Raw genomic sequence first — 27,223 nt, 5'->3', positions numbered from 1 at the left:
ATCTGGCACCATCTCTTAAGGATCTCCAACTGTTGTCGATGTTAGAATCCTGTGGGCCCATCCAGACTTGACCCTGGAACATGGAGAGAAGTCAACAGAGTCAAGAAGGGGCAGAAGCTCAACCCTGGGCTTCCTGCTCTGTTTGAAAAAATGAGTATGTTCTTGGTGTCCATCTTTTCCATGTGTCTCTTCCTAGCGCCCAACACAGTAGCTGTCCCAAGCAGGCCCTAAGGACAGGTTTAATCAGTTCATCAATTAGGGTCTATGGGAACAGCAGGTGACAGCACTCAGGCTTTTGAGTAAGCCTGAGTCAAACTCTTACCTGTCCATAAGCAAAAAGTGGGAGAAGAGCCTCAGTTCTCATCTGGAAAATGGGGATAATCCCCGAAGGAAAAAACTGACAAGATGGTGTTAATGCTGATTCAAACTCTAGGACCCAAGACCTTAGTTTTTTGGGGGTTTTATTTATTTATTTTTGCTTGTTTTTTTGTTTGTTTGTTTGTTTTTTTGAGACGGAGTCTTGCTCTGTTGCCCAGGCTGGAGTACTATCACAGCTCACTGCAACCTTCACCACCCGGTTCAAGCAATGCTCATGTCTCAGCCTCTCATGTAGCTGGTATTACAGGCACCCACCACCATGCCCAGATCAGTTTTGTATTTTTAGTAGAGACGGGGCTTCGCCACATTGACTAGGCTGATCTCGAACTCCTAACCTCAAGTGACCGTCCTGCCTCCCAAAGTGCTGGGATTACAGGCATGAGCCACCGCGCCCAGCCTAGAACCCAAGACTTTGTATGGGAGAAAATAAGAATCCATTCATGGGTTCCCTAGAGAGATAATGTGCTTTCAGGAAAAACAAAAACAAAAACAAAAACAAAACCAAGAGACATGGAGTCTTTCTAGCCTCCTTAGCCTAGGAACAGGTGTGACACCTTGGGCAAGTCAGTAACCCTGAGTGTCAATTGCCTCCTCTGTAAAACGGGGCCTGCCTTAGAGCACCTTGGGGACTTCCTATCACCTTTATGATCCCCCAGGATATAGAGAGAATGAAATGAATATGGGTCAAGCCACTAACACCCACTAATGCAAAAGCTTGTGGCTACTTTACCTGCACCTCATGGAGTCGTTGTGCTATGAACTTGTCATAAAAACCCACCCAAGATAAACTGCTCTTTTTATATGAGTAAAAAATTTTTCACTGCTGCTTCACTGGAATCATTAAGCTGGAGCGGGGAGGGAAAGGTGACACAGGTTACAGATGGCTGAGGCCAGGGCCAGAGCAGATTTGACAGGGTCCTGGGGGAGTGGCTGAGGCTTCCCCGGGTATCTTAGGACAAGTGCAGCTCTGTTACAATTTTCAGAGAAGCAAGGGAGTAACCACAGTTTCTTCTTGTGGAAAGATATGCTAAAGGGGTGTTTCATGGACACCCAGAAGAAAAGCAATTCTGTGTTTGTAAAAGGGCCCCAGTGCAGTCCACAAGAGAAGGGTTATCAGGAACTCAGAACCATCTTCCAAAGCAGTCTTTTGTTTTTTTGAGATGGAGTTTCATTCTGTCTCCCACGCTGGAATGCAGTGGCACAATCTCGGCTCACTGCAACCTCCACCTCCCGGGTTCAAGCAATTCTCCTGCCTCAGCCTCCCGAGCAGCTAGGATTACAGGCATGCGCCACCACACCTGGCTAATTTTTGTATTTTTAGTAGAGATGGGGTTTCACCATGTTGGCCAGGCTAGTCTCGAACTCCTGACCTCAAGAGATATGCCTGCCTTGGCCTCCCAAAGTGGTAGGATTACATGCGTGAGAGCCACCAGGCCCACCCAGCCAAAAGCAGTCATCTTGATGATCCTTCTTAAGGATGAAATGGGAGAGAGGGGTCTTAGAGGGGAGGAGTAAAAGTTGTAGAGTAGGGTTCGAAGGATGAATTTGAGAGGTGTTTAGCTTGGGGAGCACTTGCTCTAGACCCTGTGCCTAAAGGGGATCTGGGAGGCGGGGGCTTGGGGGAGTATAGATCAGAGCAGGGAGAAATAAAAGTGAAGAGTTTGGACAGATGTTAGGCTGGTTAATAGGGGAATTCCAGAAGAAGGTTTGGGGAAAATTTAGAATAGGGAGGTGTGGGGTGGACAGGGGTTTTAGGAGACTCTGAAAGGTGAGAGGTGAAACATGGGGTGGGGTGGGGTAGAATGGAGCCAGGTACTCCAGGTGAAAATATAACAATCTGGTCAAAATGAGGAAATGCTGAAGAGTGGATATACTTCTAAGCACTGCGTTTTCACTTTTTGATAATTTGGTTACACCATGAAGTAGTCTTACAAATAAATACCTTTAAATGGTTTTGCCCATTTAAAAATAATTCTTCAGGATCAGGCACAGTGGCTGAGGCCTATAATCCCAGCACTTTGGGAGGCCAAGGTGGGCAGATCACTTGAGGTCAGGAGTTCGAGACCAGCCTGGCCAACATGGTGAAACCCCATCTCTACTAAAAATACAAAAATTAGCCGGGTGTAGTGGTGAGCACCTGTAATCCCAGCTAATCAGGAGGCTAAGGCAGGAGAATCACTGGAACCTAGGAGGCAGAGGTTGCAGTGAGCCAAGACTGTGCCACTGCACTCGAGCCTGGGCCACAGAGCTAGACTCTGTCTCAAAAAAAAAAATTGTTCATATTTTCTTTCTAAAATGCGGAAACAAAATCTACAGTATGGAAGCAATTGAATAAATTTTGGTATGTCATAAAATAAAATACATGTAATTGTGTATGAAACATAGACGGGTGGTATATTAGATGGGAGAAAAAAGCAGGTTACTAAAAAGTGAACTTTTGTGATGTATCTTTTTTAAGTATAAGCATGTTATACATATATATATATATATATATATATATATGAATGGATTCTGATCAAAATACACCAAAATGTTAACAGTGATTGTCCCTAGCCACTTATGCTGCTGGCCTGTCTTGTCTTCTTTTTATTTCTTCGAGACGGGATCTCACTCTGTCCCCCAGGTTGGAGAGTAGTGGCACAATCTCAGCTCACTGCAACCTCCACATCCCAGGCTCAAGCGATCCTCCCACCTCAGCCTCCTGAATAACTAGGACCACAGGTGAGCCACCAAGCCCGGCTAATTTTTTGTATTTTTGGTAGAGATGGGGTTTCACCCTGTTGCCCAGGCTGGTCTCGAACTCCTGAGCTCAGGTGATCCAACTGCCTCAGCCTTTCAAAGTGAAGTGGTGGGAATACAAGCGTGAGCCACCATGCCTGTCCTCATTTTTCTATAAGTGTACACTACTTTTATAATTAGGTCAAAAAAGACAACTGTAGAAGGATAAAAAATATTGAAGGACTAGTTTTTCTAATGCATTTTCAGCCTATTTGGAACTGGAGTGTTGTGAATGTTTTCATATTTACAAACTAGTATGAACAATCCAACTTCTCAATCTCTCATTTACATTTTTCTGACCTCTATGCATAGCCTAGGTATGAGGTGATGGAAAAAGCTGGTTTAGAGATCAAAATGCTCAAACACAAAAGTCCCCCAAATCCTGAGAGTTTTTTGTTTTTTTAAAAAAATCCTTAAAACATTTAAAGACGCATAAAACTCTTCACCCACTCAGTGGTGCAAAAAATTTACCAATACTAGAAGGGGAGGAGGCTGGCAACGACTGGAAATATTCCCTTTCAAGTAATAAATAATGGTTATTTTGAACCAAATTGCTTTCCACCTCAAGTCCTCCATGGATGGGAGCCTGGAGGATGCAGTGATGGGGGTTATGGAATGGAAAGGAGCGTGGGTAATTGGGTTTGTGAGGATTGGGGCCAGGCAGAGGGAACTGGGGGCTTTTCCAGGACCACTGGGGAACACAGAGGCTGAGAAGGGGAGTGTGGGATGGGTTCGAGCTGGGGAGGACCTCGGCCTCGCCAGGCTCTAAGGAGAGTCACAGCTCACCACCTAGGGCGCTGGGACCACACGATGTCATGCCTGGGAGACTGAAGGGCTAGGACCGATTCTGAGAAAATGTGGACTGGAGATGGGGATTCCAGGTTCTCCCGGGAGTCCAGGCGAGGGAGTTCTGGCTTCAGGGAGTCCCAAGAGCTAGACTGGGAAGGGGCTGGTGCCCAGGACTATGAGAAATCCAGACTTCCCTGGGGTGTGAAAAAGGGCCGAGGTCCGGCTGAGGGAGAGCGAGTCTGAAAGAATTCGGGCCCCCTTGCGGGTCCGAGAGTCTAACGAAGGCTCTGGGCACCCAGGCCGCACCTGAAGAGCACCAACGACTGCTCGGTCCGCGGCGCGGGAAGGAGATGTGCAGCTGAACCCCTACGCCGATTACTTAGCGGCGGCCCTAACGAGAGGGTGGTTCGAGCCCGAGGTGGCGCCGGTCCCGTAAATCGTGGAGGATCTCAGGTCCCCTGTGACCAAGGGCGTAGTCAGCTGTGTCATGGCGGCTTCCCTGTTCGAGAAACAGTTGGAAACTGGAGGCCGGTTGGGAGTCATGGTCGTTGGGCACACGGAGGCCGGTTGGAAGCCATCGTCGTTGGGCGCCAGGAGGCCGGTTGAGAGCCGTGCTCGTTGGACGCGCGCAGACCTGGAGTTAGTCCCTGGGCGGAACCTGGAGCCACGCGCGGCGCGTTGCCTGGGAGACGCATAAGGGGGCGGGGCCGGGGAGGGAGTGTCGCACATGCGCACAGAGCCCGGGCGGCTACGGAAGCGGTGAGATTGTCTCTCGGCTGCAGCCCTGGTGCGACCCGGCCCGTTGCCGTAGAGATGGGCAGGGCTGGATGGAGTGGGGTGCGGTGAGCTGAGCTGACCCTGCTTCGCCACGGGGACTGCAGTGACCCCGGCTTGCCGGCAGGGCGGGTAACAGGTTGAGCCAGGGTGGGGCTGCTCAGGGGCGTGGAGCCGAGGCCAGGATTTCTCTGAAGACCCGGCACAGGCTATTCCTTTCTGCGACGAGCCCATTGCTATGGAAACCAAAGCGTTAGGCCAGCGGGGATTGAGGCTGCGGGATCATGAGGGGTCTCTCTCCCGAAGAACCTTGCCTAAGGCTTCCCCAAGCGGCTACTTCCTGAGCGAACCCGCCCACCTGCCTGAGGGAGAGAGGTAAAACCCTGGGGGTCCTGACACTAAGCAGGCGAAGAAGCCTATTCCAATGCCAGCTCCCCCAGGAAACCTACCCGGCCCACCCCTAGAAGTGATGCTTCGCTCTCGTTAACTCTTGGACTTTGTTCCATGTTTATAACTTAGTATTTCACGAACGCCCCGCGGTGTTTGTTCATTTTTCCCACACATAATGGACCATAAAGGTCGGCTTCTTTGCTTTATGACTCGTTCTGAACAAGTCCTTTTCCGCGCTGTGTCTCACTTTCCTCTTTTGTAAAATGGAAATATTAACTCTAGACGCCGGTCTGATTAGGTTGCTTTGAAGATCGAACCAGATGAGGGAAGCCAAATACTTCATAGGCTGTGAGGTGGTGAAGCTGAACTGCTACCGAGTTGCTATTTTTTTCTCCTCCTCCCTCTCAAGCTAAACGTTCTTTAGATCTTTTGTGATTTCTTCAGGTGGTCTTTGCGACTCCCTAGGCTCCGACCGGGAAGAAATCTTTTTTACACTTCCCTTTCACAGAGCCCTGCATTTTAACTTCCCTATCAGAAGCGAGAAAAATAGTTATCATTTTGAGAGGGCTTACTCTATGCCAAGCCCTGAGAAAACTCTTTACGTGGATTATCTCGTTTAATTTCACAGCATCCTTTTAAGGTAGGTACTGTTATCCTATTTTCAAGCTCTGTCTGCCTGTAATTGCCTGTTTACTATCTGTTTCTCCCACTAGTCTTTGAGCTCCCTGAGAAAAGGGGCCATGCCTGTCTTGTACATTTCAGTATCTCCAACACCTAATACAGTGCCTGATAGAGATTGCTTTTTTTTTTTTTTTTTTTGAGATGGAGTCTCACACTGTCTCCCAGGCTGGAGTGCAGTGGCACGATCTTGGCTCACTGCAGCCTCTGCCTCCCGGGTTCAAGCAATTCTCCCGTCTCAGCCTCCTGAGTAGCTGGGACTACAGGACCATGCCACCACGCCTGGCTAATTTTTGTATTTTTAGTAGAGACGGGGGTTTCACCATGTTGGTCAGGCTGGTCTTGAACTCCTGACCTCAGGTGATCTGCCCGCCTCGGCCTTCCAAAGTGCTGGGATTATAGGCTTAAGCCACCGTGCCCAGCCCTGATAGATATTTCTTAACTAGCATGAAAATGACTCCTCGCATCACTACCCTCACCTGCAAGAGCATTGTCACTTCTGCAGACTTTTAGTGGCTATAATGAACAGCACATTCCTCTATTCCCGTTACCCACTGGGCAGTGGTTTGGGGGGACATCAGTTCACTTCTCTATGGATTTTCTGATGACGAGGATCCAGAACATTCCTTAGCATTTAGACTTCCATCTGGGTTCAGGAGGCTTTTTCTTTGCCCTTCATATCACCTCTGTAGCAAGCCAGCCCTCTCTGTCCTTCCGGGAATGAGCCTGATGCATTTGAGTCTGGGGCATTGGCAGGTAGGATTTGCCTATACAACCTTTCGTCTTTCTCTTTAGTAGCCTCAGAACCACCCCCATCCCCACCCAGCCCCTCCCTGGAATTCTGGAGACACGCGGCCAGAGAACTCATTCTTTCCAGAAAACCTCTCAGAAGGCAGAGTCATAGCTGTTGGGAGTCATTTCTTCATTCAACAAATATTTATCAAGCACCTACTTGTGGGGACACAGCGCTTGGCACTAGTTGGTGATAGAGTGGGAGTGAAGACAGACACCATCATATCCCTAAAGGGCTCACAGTCTCTTGGGGAGACAGACATTAATCAAATAATCAGACAGATCGGAGCAAAACTACGTCTTCAGTAAGTGTTAGGAAGGAGAGAACATAGGGCTAAGAAAGCCTGGAGCAGAGTTGGTCAAACGTGAGGGAGGGGTGTGATCTAAGGAGATTTCCCTTAAAACAGTTACCTTTAAGTTGATATCTTAAGGCTCCTCAGACTTCTGCAGTCCTCTGCTGAATGGACCAGATCAGGATCTGATGGGTTCATAAGGAAAGAGACTGAGAGATCAGCAGGGGCAAAGGCCACTGGCTGGAGAGGACAGGTTGTCCCTAAGGAACTGTAAGTGGCTCGGTTCACCTGAGGCCCTTCAGAGCATGGAGAAGCCTAATAAGAGGCTGGAGAGACAGGCAGGAGCCAGGTCACAAATGGCCTTGACAGCCAAACTAAGTGGCTCCATCTTATCCTCACAGTGGATAGCCACTGAAATATATTAAGCAGGGAAACAAAACTTTGGCTCCTCATTTCTCGTGCCTGGTGAAGACTGCCACTTGGCCTTGAAAGGTGTGATCTAAATCCAAATGCCCCTATTTCAGCGGAATGTATAAAGATGTCCTGGTTTTTGCAGCTTTGTTTAAGACTGAGAAAGTGAGGGTCCGAGAGTCTAACGAATGCTCTGGGCACCCGGGCCGCACCTGAGGAGCACCGACGACTGCACGGTCTGCGGCGCGGGAAGCAGATCTGCGGCTGAACCCCTACCCCAATTACTTAGCGGCGACTGAGCCTATTGAGCAGGTGAAGGGAGGGGGTCTGCCTCTCCCTGGGGTGTGTTTCACAGCTCTGCTGCAGGCAGCATGATGCAGGTGTGGCAGGTCTTCCTAAGGCCCTGCTGTCTCTGTGCTTGTCCCTGGGGTTGCTGTGGTGCCCATTATGCTGGCTTCCAGGAAGCTTTCAGCCACTCCCTTTCCCAGGCCTTCTTCAGAGGCAAGGTGCAGGAGCATGTCTAACAATTTAGGACTTTGTATTTGACATCAGCTTCGCATGGGCATATCCTGTCTCTTTAAAGAGATGGTTCTTAGAGGGGGAAAATGGGAACCCTCCCTACTCTTATACCAGCCTCCTCAGTGACTGCCAGCACAGTGGGCTCTGGTTCCATGCCACTGGCTCAGGACCTTATGATTTGGGCATAAAGTCAGAAGACTGTACAAATGGTTCCCACTCAGAGGAGCTGGAAGGAAGGAGAGAATTTGGAAGAGCAGCAAGAAAAGGGCTCTGTGAGCTTAAATGGAGAATCAGGCCAAGGCACAGCTGAGGGACACAAGTCATCTGCCCAACCAGAGCTGTGGGACCCCTCAAGGGAGGCCTCAAGTGCCAGACTTGGGGACTTGCCATTTGTCCTATAGGGCAGTGCACATTAGACCACCTGAGAAGCATGCTGAAAATGCAGATTCATGCTCTTCACCCCAAGAGTCTGACTGTGGGTTTGGAGAGGGACCTGGGTATCTGTACTTTAAATGAGTTTGCTGGGTAATTCTGCTATGATGGTCAGAGGACTGCCTTGGGGAATGCTATAGGCCTATCCATCCATTTCCCAGGGATCCCCTGGAATTGGCCCTCTGGGCACCTGCCCTCTAAACATCCTCTCCCTCTCTGCAGTTTTCCATGGACACGGCCTAGCAGAAAGACGCAGCCTTCGTGCTTCGCTGACTGCTGACCACTGACCCACCGCCTTGATGACAGCACCCTCGTGTGCCTTCCCAGTTCAGTTCCGGCAGCCCTCAGTCAGCGGCCTCTCGCAGATAACCAAAAGCCTGTATATCAGCAATGGTGTGGCCGCCAACAACAAGCTCATGCTGTCTAGCAACCAGATCACCATGGTCATCAATGTCTCAGTGGAGGTAGTGAACACCTTGTATGAGGATATCCAGTACATGCAGGTACCTGTGGCTGACTCCCCTAACTCACGTCTCTGTGACTTCTTTGACCCTATTGCTGACCATATCCACAGCGTGGAGATGAAGCAGGGCCGTACTTTGCTGCACTGTGCTGCTGGTGTGAGCCGCTCAGCTGCCCTGTGCCTCGCCTACCTCATGAAGTACCACGCCATGTCCCTGCTGGACGCCCACACGTGGACCAAGTCATGCCGGCCCATCATCCGACCCAACAGCGGCTTTTGGGAGCAGCTCATCCACTATGAGTTCCAATTGTTTGGCAAGAACACTGTGCACATGGTCAGTTCCCCAGTGGGAATGATCCCTGACATCTATGAGAAGGAAGTCCGTTTGATGATTCCACTGTGAGCCATCCCACCAGCCCCTGCATTGGAGTCAGAGGTACAGATCTATTGTTGATCTTACACCAAGATCCAAACTTGAACATTCTACTTTTGTTGATACAGAAAAAAACAGATGATGCCTTTTATGAGCACAAAAAAAAGAGTTGCTGTAGCTTTTAACTTTATAATCCATTTTTTTTTAAGATTAAACTAATTGTGAGATGGTGAAGATAAATTTTCTGCCCTGTGAGTGACACTGGCCAGGGGATAGGTTGAGGCAGATGGTGCCCAGAAGAAAGAGGGCAGCACCCATTGCACATGGCAGGCCTGGAATCCTGCAGCCCTCCCCAAAAACAGATTGACCCAGGAATGAATCTGCTACAATTCCACCTCATTCTTTCACACCCAGAGCCAGAGCCTTAAGCATCATGGTACCTCTTGCGCTTCTTACAGTGAGTGCCAATCTACTAGATAAATGGCCTTCAGGCAGTGCTTCAGGAATCCTGGGGGGTCCCAGGCCACCTCTGCTTCCACCTTCACTATAAGTGGCCCAGTTCTGGTTTTCTAGATTGTACTTATGCATAAGATAGTTTTTAAAAAAAGCATTCCACTGTGTAAATTTTTTTTTGTCTTTTTTTGAAACTGTCCTGCTCTGTCACCCATGCTAGAGTGCAGTAGTGTGATCATGGCTCACTATAGCCACAACCTCTCAGGCTCAAGTGATCCTCTTACCTTAGCCTCCTGCGTGGCTGGGACTACAGATGTTTGCCACCATGCCCGCCTCATTTTTTTTCTTTTTTTATAGAGATGAGATTTTACTATGTCGCCCAGACTGGTCTCAAACTCCTGGCCTCAAGCAATCCTCACGCCTCAGCCTCCCAAAGTGTTGATGAGCCACTGTACCCCGATACCACTGTATAAAAAATTTAAAAAAAATTGTGAGTGCTATTATACATGGCAAAGTTTCAAAGAGCTCTTGGCCATCCCTCACCAAACTTTGGCAAAAGATGGTGTTAGTCCCCTTCTCCAGGGCACATGAGAAAAACAGGCCTAACATCAGGTCTCAGGGGTTCCTCTCACAGGCCTTGGCTTGGAAGGCTGGAGCTTCGGACCAAGGCCCAGCCCTGTCACCTCCTCTTCATGTGATGTGGACCCCTGGGAGCATCAGTGTCCTCATCTGTCCAATGACAGCCCTTTTCTCACAGAGTTATTGTGAAGATTCAACAATTTCTTGGCATAGTGCCTGGCACATGGTGTGTGCTTAGCGCAAATGGCAGCTCTCATCATGAATGATAGACTCTTTCACCCTGCTGGTCCCAGGTCGGCACACACATCCTCATAATGGCATTTCTCCTTTCTGTGTACAGCACTTTATTGTTACAAAGTACTCTTCCAAAAAGTTACCCTGTGTGTAAAAAAAAAAAAAAAAAAAAAAAATGGTTTAAGTCCTTTCAGACCCTACCTCACAGGAGGCCTAGACTTAGAGCCTTTTGAGAGCTTCCATCTTGTTTAATCTAGGTGCAATCTAGAGGTCCTGAAACAAGGAGCACAGTTCCAGCTTCCCCCAATCACTTCTAAACAGTGATTGCAGCCTTGTTTAGAATCACTATGAAAACCTGCACCCCGGCTGACTACTGGGATCCATAAGGGGGCAGTGTCAAAGGGACTAACGAGTGGACTCCATCAGTAGGCCCTGGAATTCAGGATTGTTCACATCCTCTTGGTGCCAAGGACCTGGCTGAAGACCAGCTCTTCTGATCCAGAGGTTTTCAGCAAACAGCATTTGAAACAAAAGCACAGCTGCTCTGTTTGACACCAAACTGTGGCTCCAGATTCCAGTAGAAGCCAAATGCTTTTTCTTTTACAGCTGGGTGCCTGTAATCCCAGTTACTTGGGAGGCTGAGGCAGGAGAATTGCTTGAAACCAGGAGGCGGAGGTTGCAGTGAGCCGAGCTTGCACCATTGCACTCCAGCCTGGGCAACAAGAGTGAGACTCCATCTCAAAAAGAAAAAAAGAAAAGAAAAGAAAAAAAGAAATGCTTGGGACCAGAAATATTTTGGATTATTTTCAGGTTAATATTTGCTTTACCTGAAGCAAATATTACTTGAGCATCCCAACTCCAAAATCCAGAATGCTTAAATGAGTATTTCCTTTGATAGTCATTTCAGCTCTCAAAAAGTTTTAGATTTTGAGCATTTCACATTTTTGGATTTGAGATCCATGAATGGGTCTCAAACTATATTTCACTTGGCGGGGGGGTGGCTATTGTAGATTTTTTTTCCAATTGCTCATTATTAGTATATAGAAATACAATTGAGGCCGGGCATGGCGGCTCATGCCTGTAATCCCAACACTTTGGGAGGCCGAGGTGGCCAGATCACTTGAGGTCAAGTGTTCGAGACCAGCCTGGCCAACATGGCAAAAGCCTTGTCTCTGCTAAAAATATGAAAGCAGGGCGTAGTGGCAAGTGCCTGTAATCCCAGCTACTGAGATTAGAGAATGAAACAGGAGAATTACTTGAACCCGGGAGGCAGAGGTTGCAGTGAGCCAAGATCAGGACATTGCACTCCAGCCTGGGCAACAGAGCAAGACTCCATCTCAAAAAAAAAAAAAAAAAAATTGTTCTATGCCTTCTGGCCTCCATGGTTTTTTCTCAGAAATCCAGAGGCATTCTCACTATTGTTTCCCAACAGGTAATGCTTTATTTTTCCCCAGCTGCTTTTTAAGATTTTCTCCTTGTCTTTGGTTCTCATCAGTTTAATTATGATGTATATGGACATGGATTTCTTTCGGTTATCCTTATCAGAGTTCACAGAGCCACTTGATTGTGTTTCAGAAATCTGGGAAGTTCTCAGCTATGATTTCTTCAAGTATTGTTTTCTGTACCATACTGTCCTGTACTTCTGTGTCATTGATAACATGAATGTTAGAGCTTTTGACATTGTCCGTGAATTCCTGAGACTATTCATTTTTTAAAAAATTTTCTCTAGGTGGGTGTGGTGGCATGCACCTGTAGTCCCAGCTATTTGTTGGGGCTGAAGTGAGAGATCACTTGAGCCCAGGAGGGAGGTCAAGGCTGCAGTGAGCCAAGATCGTGCCACTGCACTCCAGCCTGAGTGACAAAGTGAGACTGTGTTTCAAAAAAAAAATTTTTTTTCTCTCTGCTGCTCATTTTGGATAATGTATTAGTTTACTCTTGGTGCTGTAACAAATTACCACAAACTTAGTGGCTTAAAACAACATCCATATATTTTCTCACAATTTCTATAGGTCAGAAGCTTGATTGGACTTGACTAGGTCCTCTGCTTAGAGTCTCACAAGGTCAAAATCACGTTTCATACGGCCAAAACCCAATGTGTTTTTTCCCTGGAGGCTCTGAGGAAGAATCTGCTTCCACATTCATTTGGGTTCTTGGCTGAATTTAGTGCATTGCAGTTGCAGGGTAGAGGACCCTGTTTTCTTAGCTGTCAGCTGGGGGTTGGCCTTTTCTCCGTAGAAGCTGCCCACATTCTGGTGCTTTCTACGTGTCCCCCTCCAGAAATAGGTTGAATTCTTCTCACACTTTAAATACTTCTAACTTTTCCTTCTGTTACATCTAAGTCCAGCCAGAGAGAATCACTCTGCTTTAAAAGACTCATGTGATTAGAATGAGCCCACTAACATAAAAATAAAATCAGTTATATCTGCATAAGTTACATCTGCAGTCTCCTTTGTCATATAAAGTAACATTCACATTTTCCAGGGAATAGGTCAGAAACATCATTTCCAAATCTTGATTCTTATATTTTCTTAGTTCTAAAATTCTTATTTAGCCTGTAATCCCTGCACTTTGGGAGGTTGAGGCTGGTGGATCACCTGAGGTCAGGAGTTCGAGACCAGCCTGGCCAACATGTTGAAACCCCGTCTCTAAAAATACAAAAAATTAGCTAGATGTGGTGGCGGGCGCCTGTAATCACAGCTACCCGGGAGGCTGAGGCAGAAGAATCGCTTGAACCCAGGAGGCGGAGGTTGCAGTGAGCCAAGATCATGCTATTGAACTCGAGCCTGGGCAACAAGAGTGAAACTCCATCTCAAAAAAAAGAGAGAAAAAAAGAGTCTTTTTCTGATAATTCCAACATCTGGGTCATCTCAGGGTCCAGACTTTCCTTGTTCTTTGTGTGTAATTTTGATTGTATCCTAGGCATTTTGAATAGGTCTTGTTTAAATCCCACGGAAAATGTCAGGTTTTTGTTTTAGGAGGCAGTTGACCCTCTTCGGTTCGATCCTCATCTGTCTCCTGTGGGCTATTGTAGTTCCAATATCAGTTCAGTTTCTTCTTTTTTTTTTTTGAGATGGAGTCTCGCTGTGTCACCCAGGCTGGAGTGCAATGGCGCAATCCCAGCTCACTGCAAACTCTGCCTCCCAGGTTTACGCCATTCTCCTGCCTCAGCCTCCCGAATAGCTGGGACTACAGGGACCCGCCACCATGCCTAGTAGAGATGCAGTTTCGCCATGTTAGCCAGGATGGTCTCGATCTCCTGACCTCGTGATCCACCCGCCTCAGCCTCCCAAAGTGCTGGGATTACAGGCGTGAGCCACCGTGCCCAGCCGATCAGTTCAGTTTCAAAGCCTTTGCCATGTAAATCAGAACAGTCCTAAGCTTATGCCACCCAGTGAGCAGTCTGAAACCTGGGTGTTCTGCCTAATAGTTCAGTTCTCATTCACTGGAATACTGCTTAGGGTCAGGTCCATGCATGTGAACCTACAAATTCATGTGCAACTTTATGGGATCTATTTCACAAGCTCTCTCCTGTCCACATTCTCCAGCTTTCAAGACCCCTCATTTTCCTGACCCTTTAGCTAGAAATTGGGTCCTTTAGTCTCCCTGCTCTGTTACGCACCCTCCATGGCGGGTGTACTCTTGGGCCAGGTGACAGGATGAAGAGAGAAAAAAGGCAACGGAGATTCCCCTCTTCTACTTTTCAGATTGCAGATGCTTTGGACAGATGAAAGGATTCCGCTTTGTCAGAGTTTTAGGTGCTTTTCTGGCCACCACTGTTACTGCTGCTACCCCAAAAAAAAAAAAATTTTTTTTTTTTCTAGAGACAGAGTCTCATTGTTGTTGCCCAGGCTAGTCTCAAACTCCTGGCCTCAAGTGATCCTCCTGCCTCAGCCTCCCAAAGTTCTGGGATTATAGGCATGAGCAACCACACCCAGCCTTGTTAATATTTCTTTTTCAGAGTCCTCAGATCCATTATTTCCAGGGCTTTTAGTTGCAGCCAGTGGGAGAGACAGACTGCTTACTCTATCTTACTTAGAACTAGAACCCCGAGAGATTCAGTTTTTTTTAACTAAAAAAAAAAATTATTTTGAAATGGTCTTATTCTGTTGCCCAGGCTAGATACTGTGGTGTGATCACCGCCCACTGCAGCCTCAAACTCCCAGCCTCCAATGATCCCCTTACCTTAGCCTCCTGAGTAACTGGAACCTAGAGGTACTCAACACCATATCCAGCTAATCATTATTATTATTATTATTATTATATTTTTGAGACGGAGTCTTGCACTGTTGCCCAGGCTGGAGTGCAGTGGCGTGATCTTGGCTCACTGCAAGCTCCGCCTCCCGAGTTCACGTCATTCTCCTGCCTCAGCCTCCCGAGTAGCTGGGACTACAGGTGCCCGCCACCACACCCGGCTAATTTTTTGTACTTTTAGTAGAGATGGGGTTTCACCGTGTTAGCCAGGATTGTCTCGATCTCCTGACCTCGTGATCCACCTGACTCGGCCTCCCAAAGTACTGGGATTACAGGCATGAGCCACTGCGCCTGGCCTATTTTTTAAATCTTTAAAAAAATTTTTTAGAGACAGCGTCTCACCATATTTCCCAGGCTGGTCTCAAATTCCTGGGCTCAAGTGATCTACCTGTCTTTGCTTCCCAAAGTGCTGGGATTATAGGCGCGACCCACTACACCCGGCCAGAATTTTTTTTTTTTTTTTTTTTGAGACAGAGTCTTGCTGTGTCACCCAGGCTAAAGTGCAATGGTGTGATCTCGGCTTACTGCAACCTCCGCCTCCCGGGTTCAAGCAATTCTCCTGCCTCAGCCTCCCAAGTAGCTGGGATTACAGGTGCCCGCCCTCACGCCCGGCTAATTTGTGTGTGTGTGTGTATGTGTGTGTGTGTGTGTGTTTTTAGTAGAGACAGGGTTTCACCGTGTTGGCCAGGCTGGTCTCAAACTCCTGACCTCAGGTGATCCACCCACCTCGGCCTCCCAAAGTGCTGGGATTACAGGTGTGAGCCACTGCACCCAGCCCAGAAATTTATCTTACATGCTTATTCGTAGAAAAAGGAAAACAAATATGGTCCAGCCACAATATCCCCATCGTTGTAACCAAGTCAACATATTAGTATTGTGATCTAGTTCCTTCCTCCTGAGCATTTTTTTCATAGTTGAGTAAACATAATTTTCATTCCTCCTTTTTTAAGTTTTAATTACTTTATATTTTTATACAAAATAGAGATGGGGTTTCACTATGTTGACCAGGCTGGTCTCGAACTCCTGGGCTCAAGTGATCCTTCCTCCTCAGCCTCCGAAAGTGCTGCGATTACAGGCATGAGCCACTGGGCCAAGCCATTCCTCCTTTTTAACTCTCTTTTTAAATATTCAGAATTGGACATGATGAGACCAGGAGTTCATATCCTAAGTGGGAGAGGTTAAGGTTGAGGGCTTTTGAGAGGGTCCACGTCCTTTTCCCAAACAGTTCACACTGTTCTTTTGGACTCAGAGTAGAGCAGCCTTTTACTCAGACAACCTAGGAAGAAGGTCATGTTGAGGTTTGAATGCAGTCCTATAGTAGGGGAGAAAGAAGTGGTCCCATAGCCTAACAGCCTGGCTTAGAACAGGGATTCTAGGCCTCTTTTTGATTACATGAACCTTTAACTTTCTCACTCCAAAAGTGAGGAATCACTTTCTTTCCAAAGTCAATTAAATTTGGTTTGAGAAGTTTCTGTGAAGTTTATAATGCCCTGTCAGATAAACAGGGACATGCTGTTGGCCCTGAGGATTTCTCGGAATGACCTCTGTTGAGATGGTGATCTAATTACAGATCCCAGGGGCAGGTAGCTCTTGACCTTGAAGCACACAGCCCTGCTTTCCTATCCTGGGATGTTAAATCCAAATGCCCTTAGAGTCCAAGTGCAGTGGCTCATGCCTGTAATCCCAGTCCTTTGGGTGGCTGAGGCAGGAGGATCACTTGAGCCTGGGAATTTGCGATCAGCCTGGGCAACATAGTGAGACTCCTTCTCTACAAAAAGTAAAAAAAAAAAAAAAAGCCCAGCATGGTGGTGCACACCTGTAGTCCCAGCAGCTACTTGGGAAGCTGAGGTGGGAGGATCACTTGAGCCCAAGGAGGTTGAGGCTGCAGTCAACTATGATGGCACCACTGCACTGCGTCCTCAGCAACAGAGTGAGACCCTTTTGCCCAGGATGCAGTGCAGTGGTGCCTCAATAAATGAATGAAAATAAGAAAAAAAAAAAGTCCTAAGAATCCATTACTTTCCACCTCCGGATCGTGACCCAATATCACCTAAGAAGGAGCTTGGGAGGAATGTTAAGAGGTGTGGATTCTCATCCTGACTCTTCCACCTCTTGGCTTTGACTTCAGGCAGACCCTGGAATTTTTCTGAAATTTTGCTTACTCTGTTAAATGGGAATCACAATGCCATCCGTGCATAAGAAGGCACCCCACAGACCTCTATTTACAGAAAGCAGAATTGACTATGGGCTCCCAGCTGTGACACTGAAATCCATCATCATGTTTATGCTGAAACCAGATTCCTTGAGGCTCCTTCTAGCTAGTTCCTGGGTATGGAAGGGATACTAAGGCAGGCCCATTTCTGGGAGACATGCTAGACGTGCCCTTGGCAAAACATTTGTAATTACTTTTCCTGGAAGAAAAAAAAAAGGATATTTTGTTGACTGAGCTATGCAATGCCAGGCTAGTGGCTTCTTTTTTTCTTTTTCTTTTTTTTTTTTTTTAGATAGGATCTCACTCTGTTACCCAGAGTGGAGTGCAGTGGTATAATCACAGCCCACTGCAGCCTCCCATCTCAGCCTCCCAAGTAGCTGGGACTACAGGCGTGCACCACCATACTTGGCTATTTTTTTTTTTTCCCCCGTAGAGACAGGGTTTTGCTATGTTGTCCAGATGGGTCTGGAACTCCTGGGCTCTAGCCATCCACCTTCCTCAGCCTCCCAAAGTGCTAGGATTACAGGTGTGAGCCACCATACCTGGCTGCTGGCTTCTTGTGGCAAACTGTCCCTACAACCCTGGGCCAGACCCTGCACAGCCCCTGTAACTTCACACCGTGGCTCTGTTCTTCATAGCAGAGTAGGGAGCAGAGAATAGCAGAACCCCAGGAATTAGGAGGGTGAAGTCCTAATCCTACTGCTCCCTCTGCACAAGGTCGTCTTGGTTCTTTCTATTCTTTGGGCTTCAGTTTCCTCATATGGACAACGAGGATTGAACTAGATCTGTGGTTTTCAAACAGGGTTCCAGGGAAATCTGGCAGAGGTACCTCAGGGGTGAGGGGGCCCCATGCCCTTCCCTGTTTCATCTAAAAATAGGGAACTCCTTTCCCAGGCGGCTGCTGAAGATGGCAGAGGGGCAGGTCCTGGTGCTCAACGGTCGAAGCTATCTCCTGGGCTTCCTGAGGGCCATGGTGGCTAAGCAGGCCGGAAGGTGGTGGTCGTACACTGCGGGGGCATCAGTATTTCTGGCAATGTCTATAGAAAGAAGTTGAAGTACCTGGCCTTACTCCACAAGCGGATGAACAGCAACCCTTCCCGAGGCACCTACCACTTCTGGGCCCCCACCACTTCCGGGTCCCCAGCCGCATCTTCTGGCGGACCCCGAGGCATGCTGCCCCGCGAGACCAAGGAAGCCAGGCCGCCCACGACCGCCTCAAGGTGTTTAACGGCATCCCACCACCCTATGACGAAAAAGCAGGTCGTGGTTCCTGCTGCCCTCCAGGTTGTGCATCTGAAGCCTACAAGAAAGTTTGCCTACCTGGGGCAGCTGGATCACAAAGTTGGCTGGAAGTACCAGACAGTGACAGCCACCCTGGAGGAGAAGAGGAAGGAGAAGGCCAAGATCCACTACCAGAATAAGAAACAGCTCATGGGATGGCCGGGCGCGGTGGCTCACGCCTGTAATCCTAGCACTTTGGGAGGCGGAGGCGGGCAGATCAGGAGGTCAGGAGATTGAGACCATCCTGGCTAACATGGTGAAACCCGGTCTCTACTAAAAAAATAAAAAATAAAAATAGCCGGGCGTGGTGGCGGGCACCCGTAGTCCCAGCTACTCGGGAGGCTGAGGCAGGAGAATGGCGTGAACCCGTGGGGCGGAGCTTGCAGTGAGCCAAGATCACGCCACCGCACTCCAGCCTGGGCGACAGAGTGCGACTCCGTCTCAAAAAAAAAAAAAAACAGCTAATGAGGCTACAGAAACAGGCCGAAAAGAACGTGGAGAAGGAAACTGACAAATAATGGGGTGTCCTCAAGACCCATGGACTCCTGCTGTGAGCCCAATAAAGACTGTTTACTCCTCAATAAATAAATAAATATGTAAATAAATAAAAACAGGGAACTGTGCTTTGGCTTGATTGATTTTGGGCTCCAGCCTAACAAGGGTTCTCCTCCAAAGAAAGTCTAAACATACAAACAGAAATTCCCAGCCTGGGCAGCAGGTACAGCTGGGATGCTGGCAGTGCTTAGAGAAGGGAGGCGGCCAGGCGTGGTGGCTCAGGGCTGTATCCCAAGCACTTTGGGAGGCCGAGGGGGGTGGGTCACTTGAGATCAGGAGTTCAAGACCAGCTTGGCCAACATGGTGAAACCCAGTCTCTACTAAAATACAAAAAAATTAGCCGGGCATGGTAGTGTGCACTGTAGTTCCACCTACTCAGGAGGCTGAGGCAGGAGAATCACTTGAACCCAGGAGATGGAGGTTGCAGTGAGCCGAGATCGCACCACTGCACTGCAGTCTGGGCAACAGAGCAAGACTCTGTCTCAAAAAAAAAAAAAAAAAAAGGAGGAAGGGGGTACATGAGGGTTGTGGCAGTCGGGATAGGGCAGCAGGAGACCTAGACACTGAAAAACTTCAGCAGGCATAGAGAACAGGGTGGCCCCCCAGTAGCCGAAGGGTTCAGGGCAGTGGGGGTAGGCTTGGAAACATCAGAACATCCAGGGCTTCAAATACCAGGCCAGGGAGCCCAGGCCTTGACCTGCCAGTGGTGGGGAGCACAGAAGGCAGCCACCAGCCCTCACTGAGCAAGCATTTACTAAGTGCATGCTGTGGGCCAGGACTGTGCAATACTTGGTTAGGGAGGATGCAGAGGTGTGGCTGACAAGACCCCACCCAGAACAGAATGCTCCCAGGCTAATTACTTATAGGGCTCCAGGTTATGTCCTCATGTCCTCAATGACTCATTCAATAGATATTCACTGATATGGTAGCTAGCCTCAGAGATGTCCTCAGTAATCCCATCTTCCTGGTAATCCTGCCTTTGTGTAGTCAATGTGGGAAGGGTTCACACTAAATAGACTTGTAACCAATAAGATACTGGAGAAGTGACAGAGTGTGACCTTTGAGATCAGATTTAAAAGGACTTTGTGGTTTCTTGCTCTCTTGAATCACTCACTTTGGTGGACACCAACTACTATGTGTTGAGGACACTCAAGGGGCCCTATGGAGAAGCCCACATGGCAAGGAACTGAGGCCTCCTGCCAACAGCCACGTGAATGCCCCATTTTGAATGTAAATCTGAAGCCGCCTTTGCAAAATTGTGACTGGTACAGTGGAAGAGATCTAACTTAATTGACTCCATCTTGCTTCTAATCTCCAAGTTGTCTTTGTTCATTCCTGGGCATAGGCTGAACTAACATTCGGAGAAACTTAGTTTATAGTTTATAGATTAAAATGAAGATGATAACGGCCCTTTCCCAAAGCAGACCTCTTTCTTGCCTAGGGACTAGATTGCCTATATAGGACTAACATTAGCCACAAGATTAGAAATTATGGTTTAGGAGTCATGCAGCTGGAGGCTGCAAGATTCTGACCTTCCCTAAACTGCTCCTAAGTTCAGTGCCTGTGATATTTTGCAGACCCTGCCCTTGATGGATCAGCTGGCACCACCCAGATCGATAAACTGGCTCGTCTGATCTTGTGGCCCCCACCCAGGAACTGACTGGGCACTAGAAAACAGCTTCAACATCCTGTGATTTCATCCCTGACCAATCAGCACTCCTGTCTCACTGGCTTCCCCCAACCCACCAAGTTGTCCTTAAAACTCTGCTCCCTGAATGGTCGGGGAGACTGATTTCAGTAATAGTAAAACTCTGGTCTCCTGCACACCAGGCTCTGTGTGAATTACTCTTTCTCTATTGCAGTTCCCCTGTCTTGATAAATCAGCTTTGTCTAGGCAGTGGGCAAAGTGAACCCACTGGGGGGCCACAAATCCTCCAGCCCCAGCCAAGCTTTCAGATGACTGAAGCTCAGACCAACATCTTGACTACAACTTAATGAGAAACTCAACCAGAACCAACCCACTAAGCCACTCCCGAATTCCTGATCCACTGAAACTGTGAGATACTACATGTTTGTTGCTCTAAGCCATAAGGTTTTGAGATAAATTGTTACTCTAAATCAATGCAACCGATACCCACTCTGCCCTAGCACTGTCCCCACTGTCATGGAGTTGCCTAGACCACAACAACAGGTCTTCCCTAGTCTTCCTGCCTCCTGTCTTGAGCCCCTCCGATTTTTTCTCTACATAGGGTCCAGACTACATTGAAGGTCTACTTATCAAGAAATGTTTGTTTTGGCCAAGTGCAGTGGCTCACGCCTGTAATCCTAGCACTTTGGGAGGCCAAGGCAGGTGGATTTCTTGAGGTCAGGAGTTCAAGACCAGCCTGGGCAACATGGTGAAACCCCATCTCTACAAAAAAAAAAAAAAAAAAAAAAAAAATATATATATATATATATATATTAGCCAGGTGTGGTGGCATATGCCTGTAATTCCAGCTACTCAGGAGGCTGAGGCAGAAGAATCACTTGAACCCGGGAGGCAGAGGTTGCAGTGAGCCAAGATTGCACCACTGCATTCTAGCCTGGGCGACAGAGCGAAACTCTGTCTCAAAAAAAGAAAAGAAAAGAAAGAAAAGATCATGGCTCAAAACCTCTTGTGGTCCTCCATTAAGTGGCCCTCAGTTAAGTATTTTGTGCTACTTCCAGGAAGTTATTTAGTGCAGTGGTGGAGGATTTGACATCCCTGAGCTAATTTGAGGGCAGAGTAGCATGAAGGAGCTACACTCCTTCCAGGGAGCCAGGCCAAACAAGGACTCATGATCCTTGTTTGCCCTGGCCCCCTGGAATGCCAATCCAAGGGCCACCAGGGGAGGGTAGAAGGGGCACCAGGCAGCTGGGCCTGAGACAGGTCTTTGTTTCGAAGTCCACAATGGCAGGATGCCCAGCACAGACCCAGCTTCCCAGGCTTCCTCCAAAGCAGGACAAGGGGGCTGGAGGCTTGGCATCCACGCTGCTATGCTTGGGCGGGAGCATGCCTGGGGGACTCTCAAATGTGCTCTGGCAGGCTGAGGAGGGGTGGGGCAGATAACACGAGAAGCCTTGAGGAGGAAGTGGAAGCATCTGTGATAAGACTGAGGCCTTCCTAGGCCTTTGTCCATTATAGCTCCAGAAGCTGGTGGGGGATTAGGTTCCACTGCTGCCCCCACTCAATGCACAGAGGCACAGGTGGGGAGGACCTTGTGCAAGGTCACACAGCTCAGATGTACCAAAGCCAGGATTCGAGCACAAGTCAAACTCCAGAGCCCCTGTTCTTTTTTATTTTTATTTATTTTTTGAGATGGAGTCTCATTCTGTCACACAAGCTGGAGTGCAGTGGCGTCATCTTGGCTCACAGCAACCTCTGCCTCCTAGGCTCAAGCGATTCTCCTGCCTCAGCCTTCCAAGTAGCTGGGATTACAGGTCCCCACCACCATGTCCGTCTAATTTTTTTTTTTTTTTTTTGAGACGAAGTCTTGCTCTTGTCCCCCAGGCTACAGTGCAATGGCACGATCTCGGCTCACTGCATCCTCCGCCTCCCGGGTTCAAGCGATTCTCCTGCCTCAGCCTCCCAAGTAGCTGGGATTACAGGCGGCTGCCACCGTGCCCAGCTAATTTTTGTATTTTTAGTAGAGACGGGGTTTCACCATGTTGGCCAGGCTGGTCTTGAATTCCTGACTTCAGGTGATCCGCCCCCCTCAGACTCCCAAAGTACTGGGATTACAGGCGTGAGCCACCACATCCCACCAAACCCAAGCTTTTTGACTCCCAATCCAGCACGCTCTGTGCCCACTGCTGGGAGGGGTGATAGGCATGGCTTTGGCTGTGGCCTTGGGGGAATCACCTCAATGTCTAATGGTCCTGAATCTGGTGACAAACCAGCTCCCAGGTCACACACAACCCCAATTACCTGTCCCCACAACCACCAGGGGCAGGCTTTAATCTGATGTGAGGCTCACTCATTAGCCAAGCATCCCACAAGGCCTAGAAATGAGGGTGGTACAGGGAGGTCCCTGCTATGGCAGTGGGGGCCCGTTGGATGGGAAAGGGTCCTGAGTCACCGAGGAGGATTTGACCACAGCCATCCATCCCTCCATCCTGTCTGGCAAAGCCTGAGAGTGGAGGCCAGAGGTACCCAAGCTGCTCAGGGACTGGGCTGGGCCAGCGGCATCTCTGAGTCATAGAGAGGGTGGGTGACAGGTGACTCAGCCCAGGCCGACTTCCCCTTCTGTAAGGCAGCCTGGGCGGAGGCTGGGGCCAGGAAACCCCATACCGGTCCTCCTAGGCCTTCCCTACCCACTCCCACCCCGCCGTGGGCTGGCCCTTTACTCAGCCCTGTCTAGCACTTGCTGGCACTGTGGTCCCTTACGAATTCTGTTTACTGAATCTGAATGATTCCTCCCTGAATCTCAGTCTCCATAGACCACAGCCCCAGCCTGGTCTAGCTCCTAGTCCTCACACAAATGGGAGACATTTTGCAGATGGTTTCCAGAAAGGTTGGGAGAATACCCCAAGATAAAAGCAGAGCCAGTTGGTGCCATTACCTCCTTCCTCACTCCTGGCCCTGCCCAGCGCTCCTCATTCGAACCCTCTCCATAGGGATCATCAGTTCCATTTTGCAGATCTGGAAGCTGAGGCCTAGGGAAGGGAGGCTCCCAGTCAGGTGGGCAGAGCAGGATTAGGTTTCCAGGTGTTCTCACTCCAACCTGGGTCCTTATCATCTTTAACAGGTGGTCTCCAGGAGAGGTAGCTGGGTGGGGAGAGTTAAGTGTTACAAGAGCCAAGGAAAGGCTCAGAGGTAAATAACAAAGCTGACGCTGGCTGGCGAGTCAGGGAGCTCTGGGGGCTGGGACTCCTGTCTTAGGTTCCCTACGTGGGAGCCCTGCTCCCCTATACCCCTGCAAGCCTCCTAAGCACAGTCCCTTGTCAACACCCTCATCAGCCCTTTTTTTTTCGAAACAGATAGGGTCTTGCTCTGTCACCCAGGCTGGAGTGCAGTGGCATGATCATAGTGCACTGCAGCCTCCAACTCCTGGCCTCAAGCGATTGGATTTTTCTTTTTTGAGACGGAGTTTCAGTCTTGTTGGCCAACCTGGAGTGCAGTGGCATAATCTCGGCTCACTGCAACCTCTGCTTCCTGGGTTCCAGCGATTCTCCTGCCTCAGGTGCACGCCAGCAGGCCTGGCTAATTTTTTTGTGTTTTTAATAGAGATGGGGTTTCAGCATGTTGGCCAGGCTGGTCTCGAACCCCTGACATCAGGTGATCCGCCCGCCTTGGCCTCCCAAAGTACTGGGATTACAGGTGTGAGCCACCTCGCCCGGCCTGGATTTCTCTTTTTAAAAAGAGTTGCATGTTTGGGTTTTCTCCTCCAGGCAGGGGTTTAAGCTGTGGGAAGGGAGGAGGTTGTTGTAGGAAGCGGGGACTGGACAGAGGGAACAGCATGTACAAAGGTTTCAGTGAGCAGGCCTGGTATCACGGGGAACTGAAAGAAGTCGGTGAGGCTGGAAGGCAGAGCCCAGGGGAAGGGAGACGAGCTGGGTGAGGCTGCAGGTGCCACGTCCTGAGGGAGTTGGGGTCTGGGGTAGGAAATTCTGACTTTGTCCCAAGAGCAGTGAGGAACATCAGAATGTGCATGTTTTAGTGAGGTCCCTCTGGGTGAAGGGGGCTGTGTGTAAGATGGAGCAGAGGGGCCAGGCAGAGCAAGGGGGAGGCCACTGCCACTGTCCAGAAGATGGGCAATGGTGGCCCAGCCAGTGGAGGGATTTGAGGGAATGGCACTGGGCTCGGGGTGGGGGGCCAGACAGACTGCGATGGGTAAGGGAGGATGTCCTAGTTTCTGTGTGGGAAGCCTACCACTCTCCCTATATCCCCTCTGTACAACCAACAAATGACACAGGCATACAAGCAAAAATAGTGTATTTGAGGATGGATGACCCAAAATTGGGGGGCCCAGGGGTGAGGCCACAGCAGCTGCCTGGAGTTGGCACAGACTACCCCAACTCCCTAGGGGAGCCCAACAGCATAGAAGCCCCCCCTGCTGGGCCTCCTAGCTGCCTCCCCGCCAGGAGGAAGGATTGTGTAACCGCCAAGAATCATCATCATCGTCATTGTAACAAGTTGAGGTCTTCAAAGTTTGCCCAGCAATTTTTGGCATCGTAATTGATATTAATCATAATAATGACTCTGACAAGCACAGGGACTGTGCCAGGCTTGGACCCACCATCCAGTGGTGAGCAGAGTCTGCGGCAGGGGTGAGGCAGGCAGGGATGGAACGCAGGTCTCTCTGGGAGTCCCCATTCCAATCTCCAAGGCAGCCCTTCCAGAAGGCTTTCCTCCTTGCCATGGCCCCCAGTAGAGGTCACTGCCAGTTCTCCACTTTTTTTTTTTTTTTAATTGAGACAGAGTCTCGCTCTGTCTCCCAGGCTGGAGTGCAGTAGCATGCGATCTTGGCTTACTGCAGCCTCGATCTCCAGGGCTCAAGTGATCCTCACACCTTAGCCTCCCATGTAGCTGGGACTATAGGCATGCGCCACCATGCCCAGCTAATTTTTCTATTTTTAGTAGAGATGAGGTTTTGCCATGTTAGCCAGGCTGGTCTCGAACTCCTGGCCTCAGGTGATCCACCCACCTCGGACTCTGGAAGTGCTGGGATTATAGGCGTGAGCCACCATGCCCAGCCCTGTTCTCCATTCCTTTCTATGGCCACAGCGGAGGCTGGATTCAGGCCAGGGCCATCCCAGGTGGCTCCTGAGATCCCCCAGGTCTCAAAGACCCTTGCTGGGCTGGTCCCTCCGCCACAGCCCCCGACGGGCAGCCCAGGAGGCCACGAACTCGCAGTTGTGGTAAAGGAACATTCCTGAAAGAGTGAGTGCGATGCCCACGTAGCTGAGGGCACTGAGGCGGCTGCCAAACAACAGCCGGGACAGGATGAGGTTGCCCACCACGGTGAGGTTGCCCAGGACGTGGACGGTGAGGGCAGAGGTGAGGGCCAGCAGGGAGAAGCTGGCCAGGTTATAGAGAACAGACAGGAGGCAGCTGAGCAGGATGCAGGCCCAGAGGCGAGAGTCGCCAGCAGTGGGCGGTGGGGCGACGCCAGCCTCCAGCACCAGGGCTGCACCCGCCAGCAGGCAGAAGCTGGGCAGCGAGGTGGCGTAAAGCAGGGTCACCGCATCCAGCCTCTCCTCCTGCAGCAGGGCACCTGCAACAGGACAACCGCCATGAGCACCCAGAAGGACACAACCCCCTCCAGCCACCCCAGTATGACCCCTATGGCCGATCCTCCAAGAAGCCTACCCGGACCCCTCGGGCAGGGCTAGTGGCTCCTGATCTGAAACATGACAGTCAAGAGTTGGAGTCAGACCACCTGGGTTTGTGACCTGTGTCCACCCCTGAGTAGCTGTGACCTGGGCTCATGAGAGGCACTTAACCTCTGTAAGCCTGAGTTTCCTCACCTGGAGAGTTGGGTAATAATAAAACCTAATCACGGGTTGTTGTAAACATTTTAAAAGACGGCATACATAAAGCCCTTAAATGGGAAATGCTCAGTAAATATAAAAAACTAAACTAAAATAAATAAGTCTGTTATCAGCCACTTCAAACTGCCTCCCACGAGCTGAAACAATGATCTGCTTGGGATATCTAAATGATCAATAAGCATGAAGACTAAGTGGCTCAAAAAACATTACAAAGGCTGGGTGTGGTAGCTCATGCCTGTAATCCCAGAACTTTGGGAGGGCGGATCGCTTGAGCCCAGGAGTTTGAGACCTGCCCGGGCAACGTGATAAAACCCTGCCTCTACACAATACAAATATTAGCTGGGAGTGGTGGCACGTGCCTTTAGTCCCAGCTACTCAGGAGGCTGAGGCAGGAGGATCTTGAGCTCAGGAGGTGGAGGTTGCAGTGAGCCAAAATTGCACCACTGCACTCCAGCCTGGGCAACAGAGCGAGACCCTGTCTTAAAAAAAAAAACAAAAAATCGGTCAGGTGCGGTGGCTTATGCCTGTAATTCCAGCACTTTGAGAGGCTGAGGCAGGAGGATCACTTGAGCCCAGAGGAAGGCTACAGTGAGCTATGATGATGCTACTACACTCCACCTCAATGACCAGAGCAAGACCCTGTCTCTAAAAAATAAAAATAAATCTTCAGGGGCTGCCCTGGCCCTGAAGGTCCTAGGTTCTTTTTTTTTTTTTTTTGGAGACAGAGTCTTGCTCTGTTGCCCAGGCTGGAGTGCAGTGGAATGATCTCGGCTTGCTGCAACTTCTGCCTCCCAGGTTCAAGTGATTCTCCTGCCTCAGTCTCCCAAGTAGCTGGGATCACAGGCATGCACCACCACAACTGGCTAATTTTTGTATTTTTAGTAGAGATGGGGTTTCACCATGTTGGCCAGGCTGGTCTTGAACTCCTGACCTCAGGTGATCCTCCCACCTCGGCCTCCCAAAGTGCTGGGATTACAGGCGTTGAGCCAGTGCACCCAGCCCAAGGTTCTTCACCCAGCTTCGAAGACTCTGCATCAACTGGCCCCAACCACCTTTCCTGCCTCAGCCCTTATTAC

General features: G+C 49.3%; 4 protein-coding genes and 1 pseudogene across 26 annotated transcripts in view; 2 read left to right on the top strand and 3 right to left on the bottom strand.

Moving 5' to 3' along the window:
* Positions 1-27,223, bottom strand: part of OSBP2 (oxysterol binding protein 2) — a 295,322-nt gene that overhangs the window by 259,884 nt on the left and 8,215 nt on the right. The window lies entirely within an intron of this gene.
* LOC736931 (uncharacterized) lies at positions 3,607-4,953 on the bottom strand. The gene has a single exon (XM_001137066.5). The coding sequence runs from the start codon at positions 4,951-4,953 to the stop codon at positions 4,321-4,323; it is 633 nt and encodes a 210-aa protein (XP_001137066.4). The 3' UTR covers positions 3,607-4,320.
* DUSP18 (dual specificity phosphatase 18) lies at positions 4,659-20,459 on the top strand. 19 transcript variants are annotated; one of them, XR_010156106.1, is made up of 5 exons: positions 5,008-5,094; positions 5,618-5,749; positions 7,429-7,595; positions 8,457-9,527; positions 20,213-20,459. XR_010156106.1 is itself a non-coding variant. In XM_063808143.1 (4 exons), exon 3 carries the CDS (start codon positions 8,534-8,536, stop codon positions 9,098-9,100), a length of 567 nt encoding a protein of 188 aa, XP_063664213.1. In that variant the 5' UTR covers positions 4,698-5,749; positions 7,429-7,595; positions 8,457-8,533; the 3' UTR covers positions 9,101-9,133; positions 20,213-20,459. The 19 variants fall into 19 exon arrangements, 14 of the variants coding, with proteins under 14 accessions (XP_063664218.1, XP_063664212.1, XP_063664219.1 ...); XM_063808143.1 differs by having other exon boundaries at positions 4,698-5,749; positions 8,457-9,133; XR_010156107.1 differs by lacking the exon at positions 5,618-5,749 and having other exon boundaries at positions 4,969-5,094.
* Positions 6,902-27,223, bottom strand: part of SLC35E4 (solute carrier family 35 member E4) — a 30,897-nt gene continuing 10,575 nt past the window's right edge. For 3 of the 5 annotated variants that reach the window (XM_063808139.1, XM_063808138.1, XM_016938978.4), the window contains one exon: positions 24,572-25,870. In XM_063808139.1, coding sequence (XP_063664209.1) covers positions 25,437-25,870 — 434 coding nt within the window. In that variant the 3' untranslated portion in view covers positions 24,572-25,436. Of the gene's footprint in view, positions 7,058-23,118; positions 23,310-24,571; positions 25,871-27,223 lie in introns of those variants that run through there. The other 2 variants (XM_054675832.2, XM_016938980.4) reach the window with 2 other exon arrangements.
* LOC470180 (large ribosomal subunit protein uL13-like) lies at positions 17,707-18,703 on the top strand (annotated as a pseudogene).

Source organism: Pan troglodytes, chromosome 23 (genome assembly GCF_028858775.2).
Source record: "Pan troglodytes isolate AG18354 chromosome 23, NHGRI_mPanTro3-v2.0_pri, whole genome shotgun sequence".
In the NCBI taxonomy this organism is placed as follows: domain Eukaryota; kingdom Metazoa; phylum Chordata; class Mammalia; order Primates; family Hominidae; genus Pan; species Pan troglodytes.
The sequence above is the reverse complement of the archived record's forward strand: the minus strand, read 5'-3'. Positions and strand labels throughout refer to the sequence as shown.

Bases quoted from the DNA above. Each gene is read 5' to 3' on its own strand.
- LOC736931 (XM_001137066.5), bottom strand. From the start codon at position 4,953: ATGGGCTCGTCGCAGAAAGGAATAGCCTGTGCCGGGTCTTCAGAGAAA.
- DUSP18 (XM_063808143.1), top strand. From the start codon at position 8,534: ATGACAGCACCCTCGTGTGCCTTCCCAGTTCAGTTCCGGCAGCCCTCA.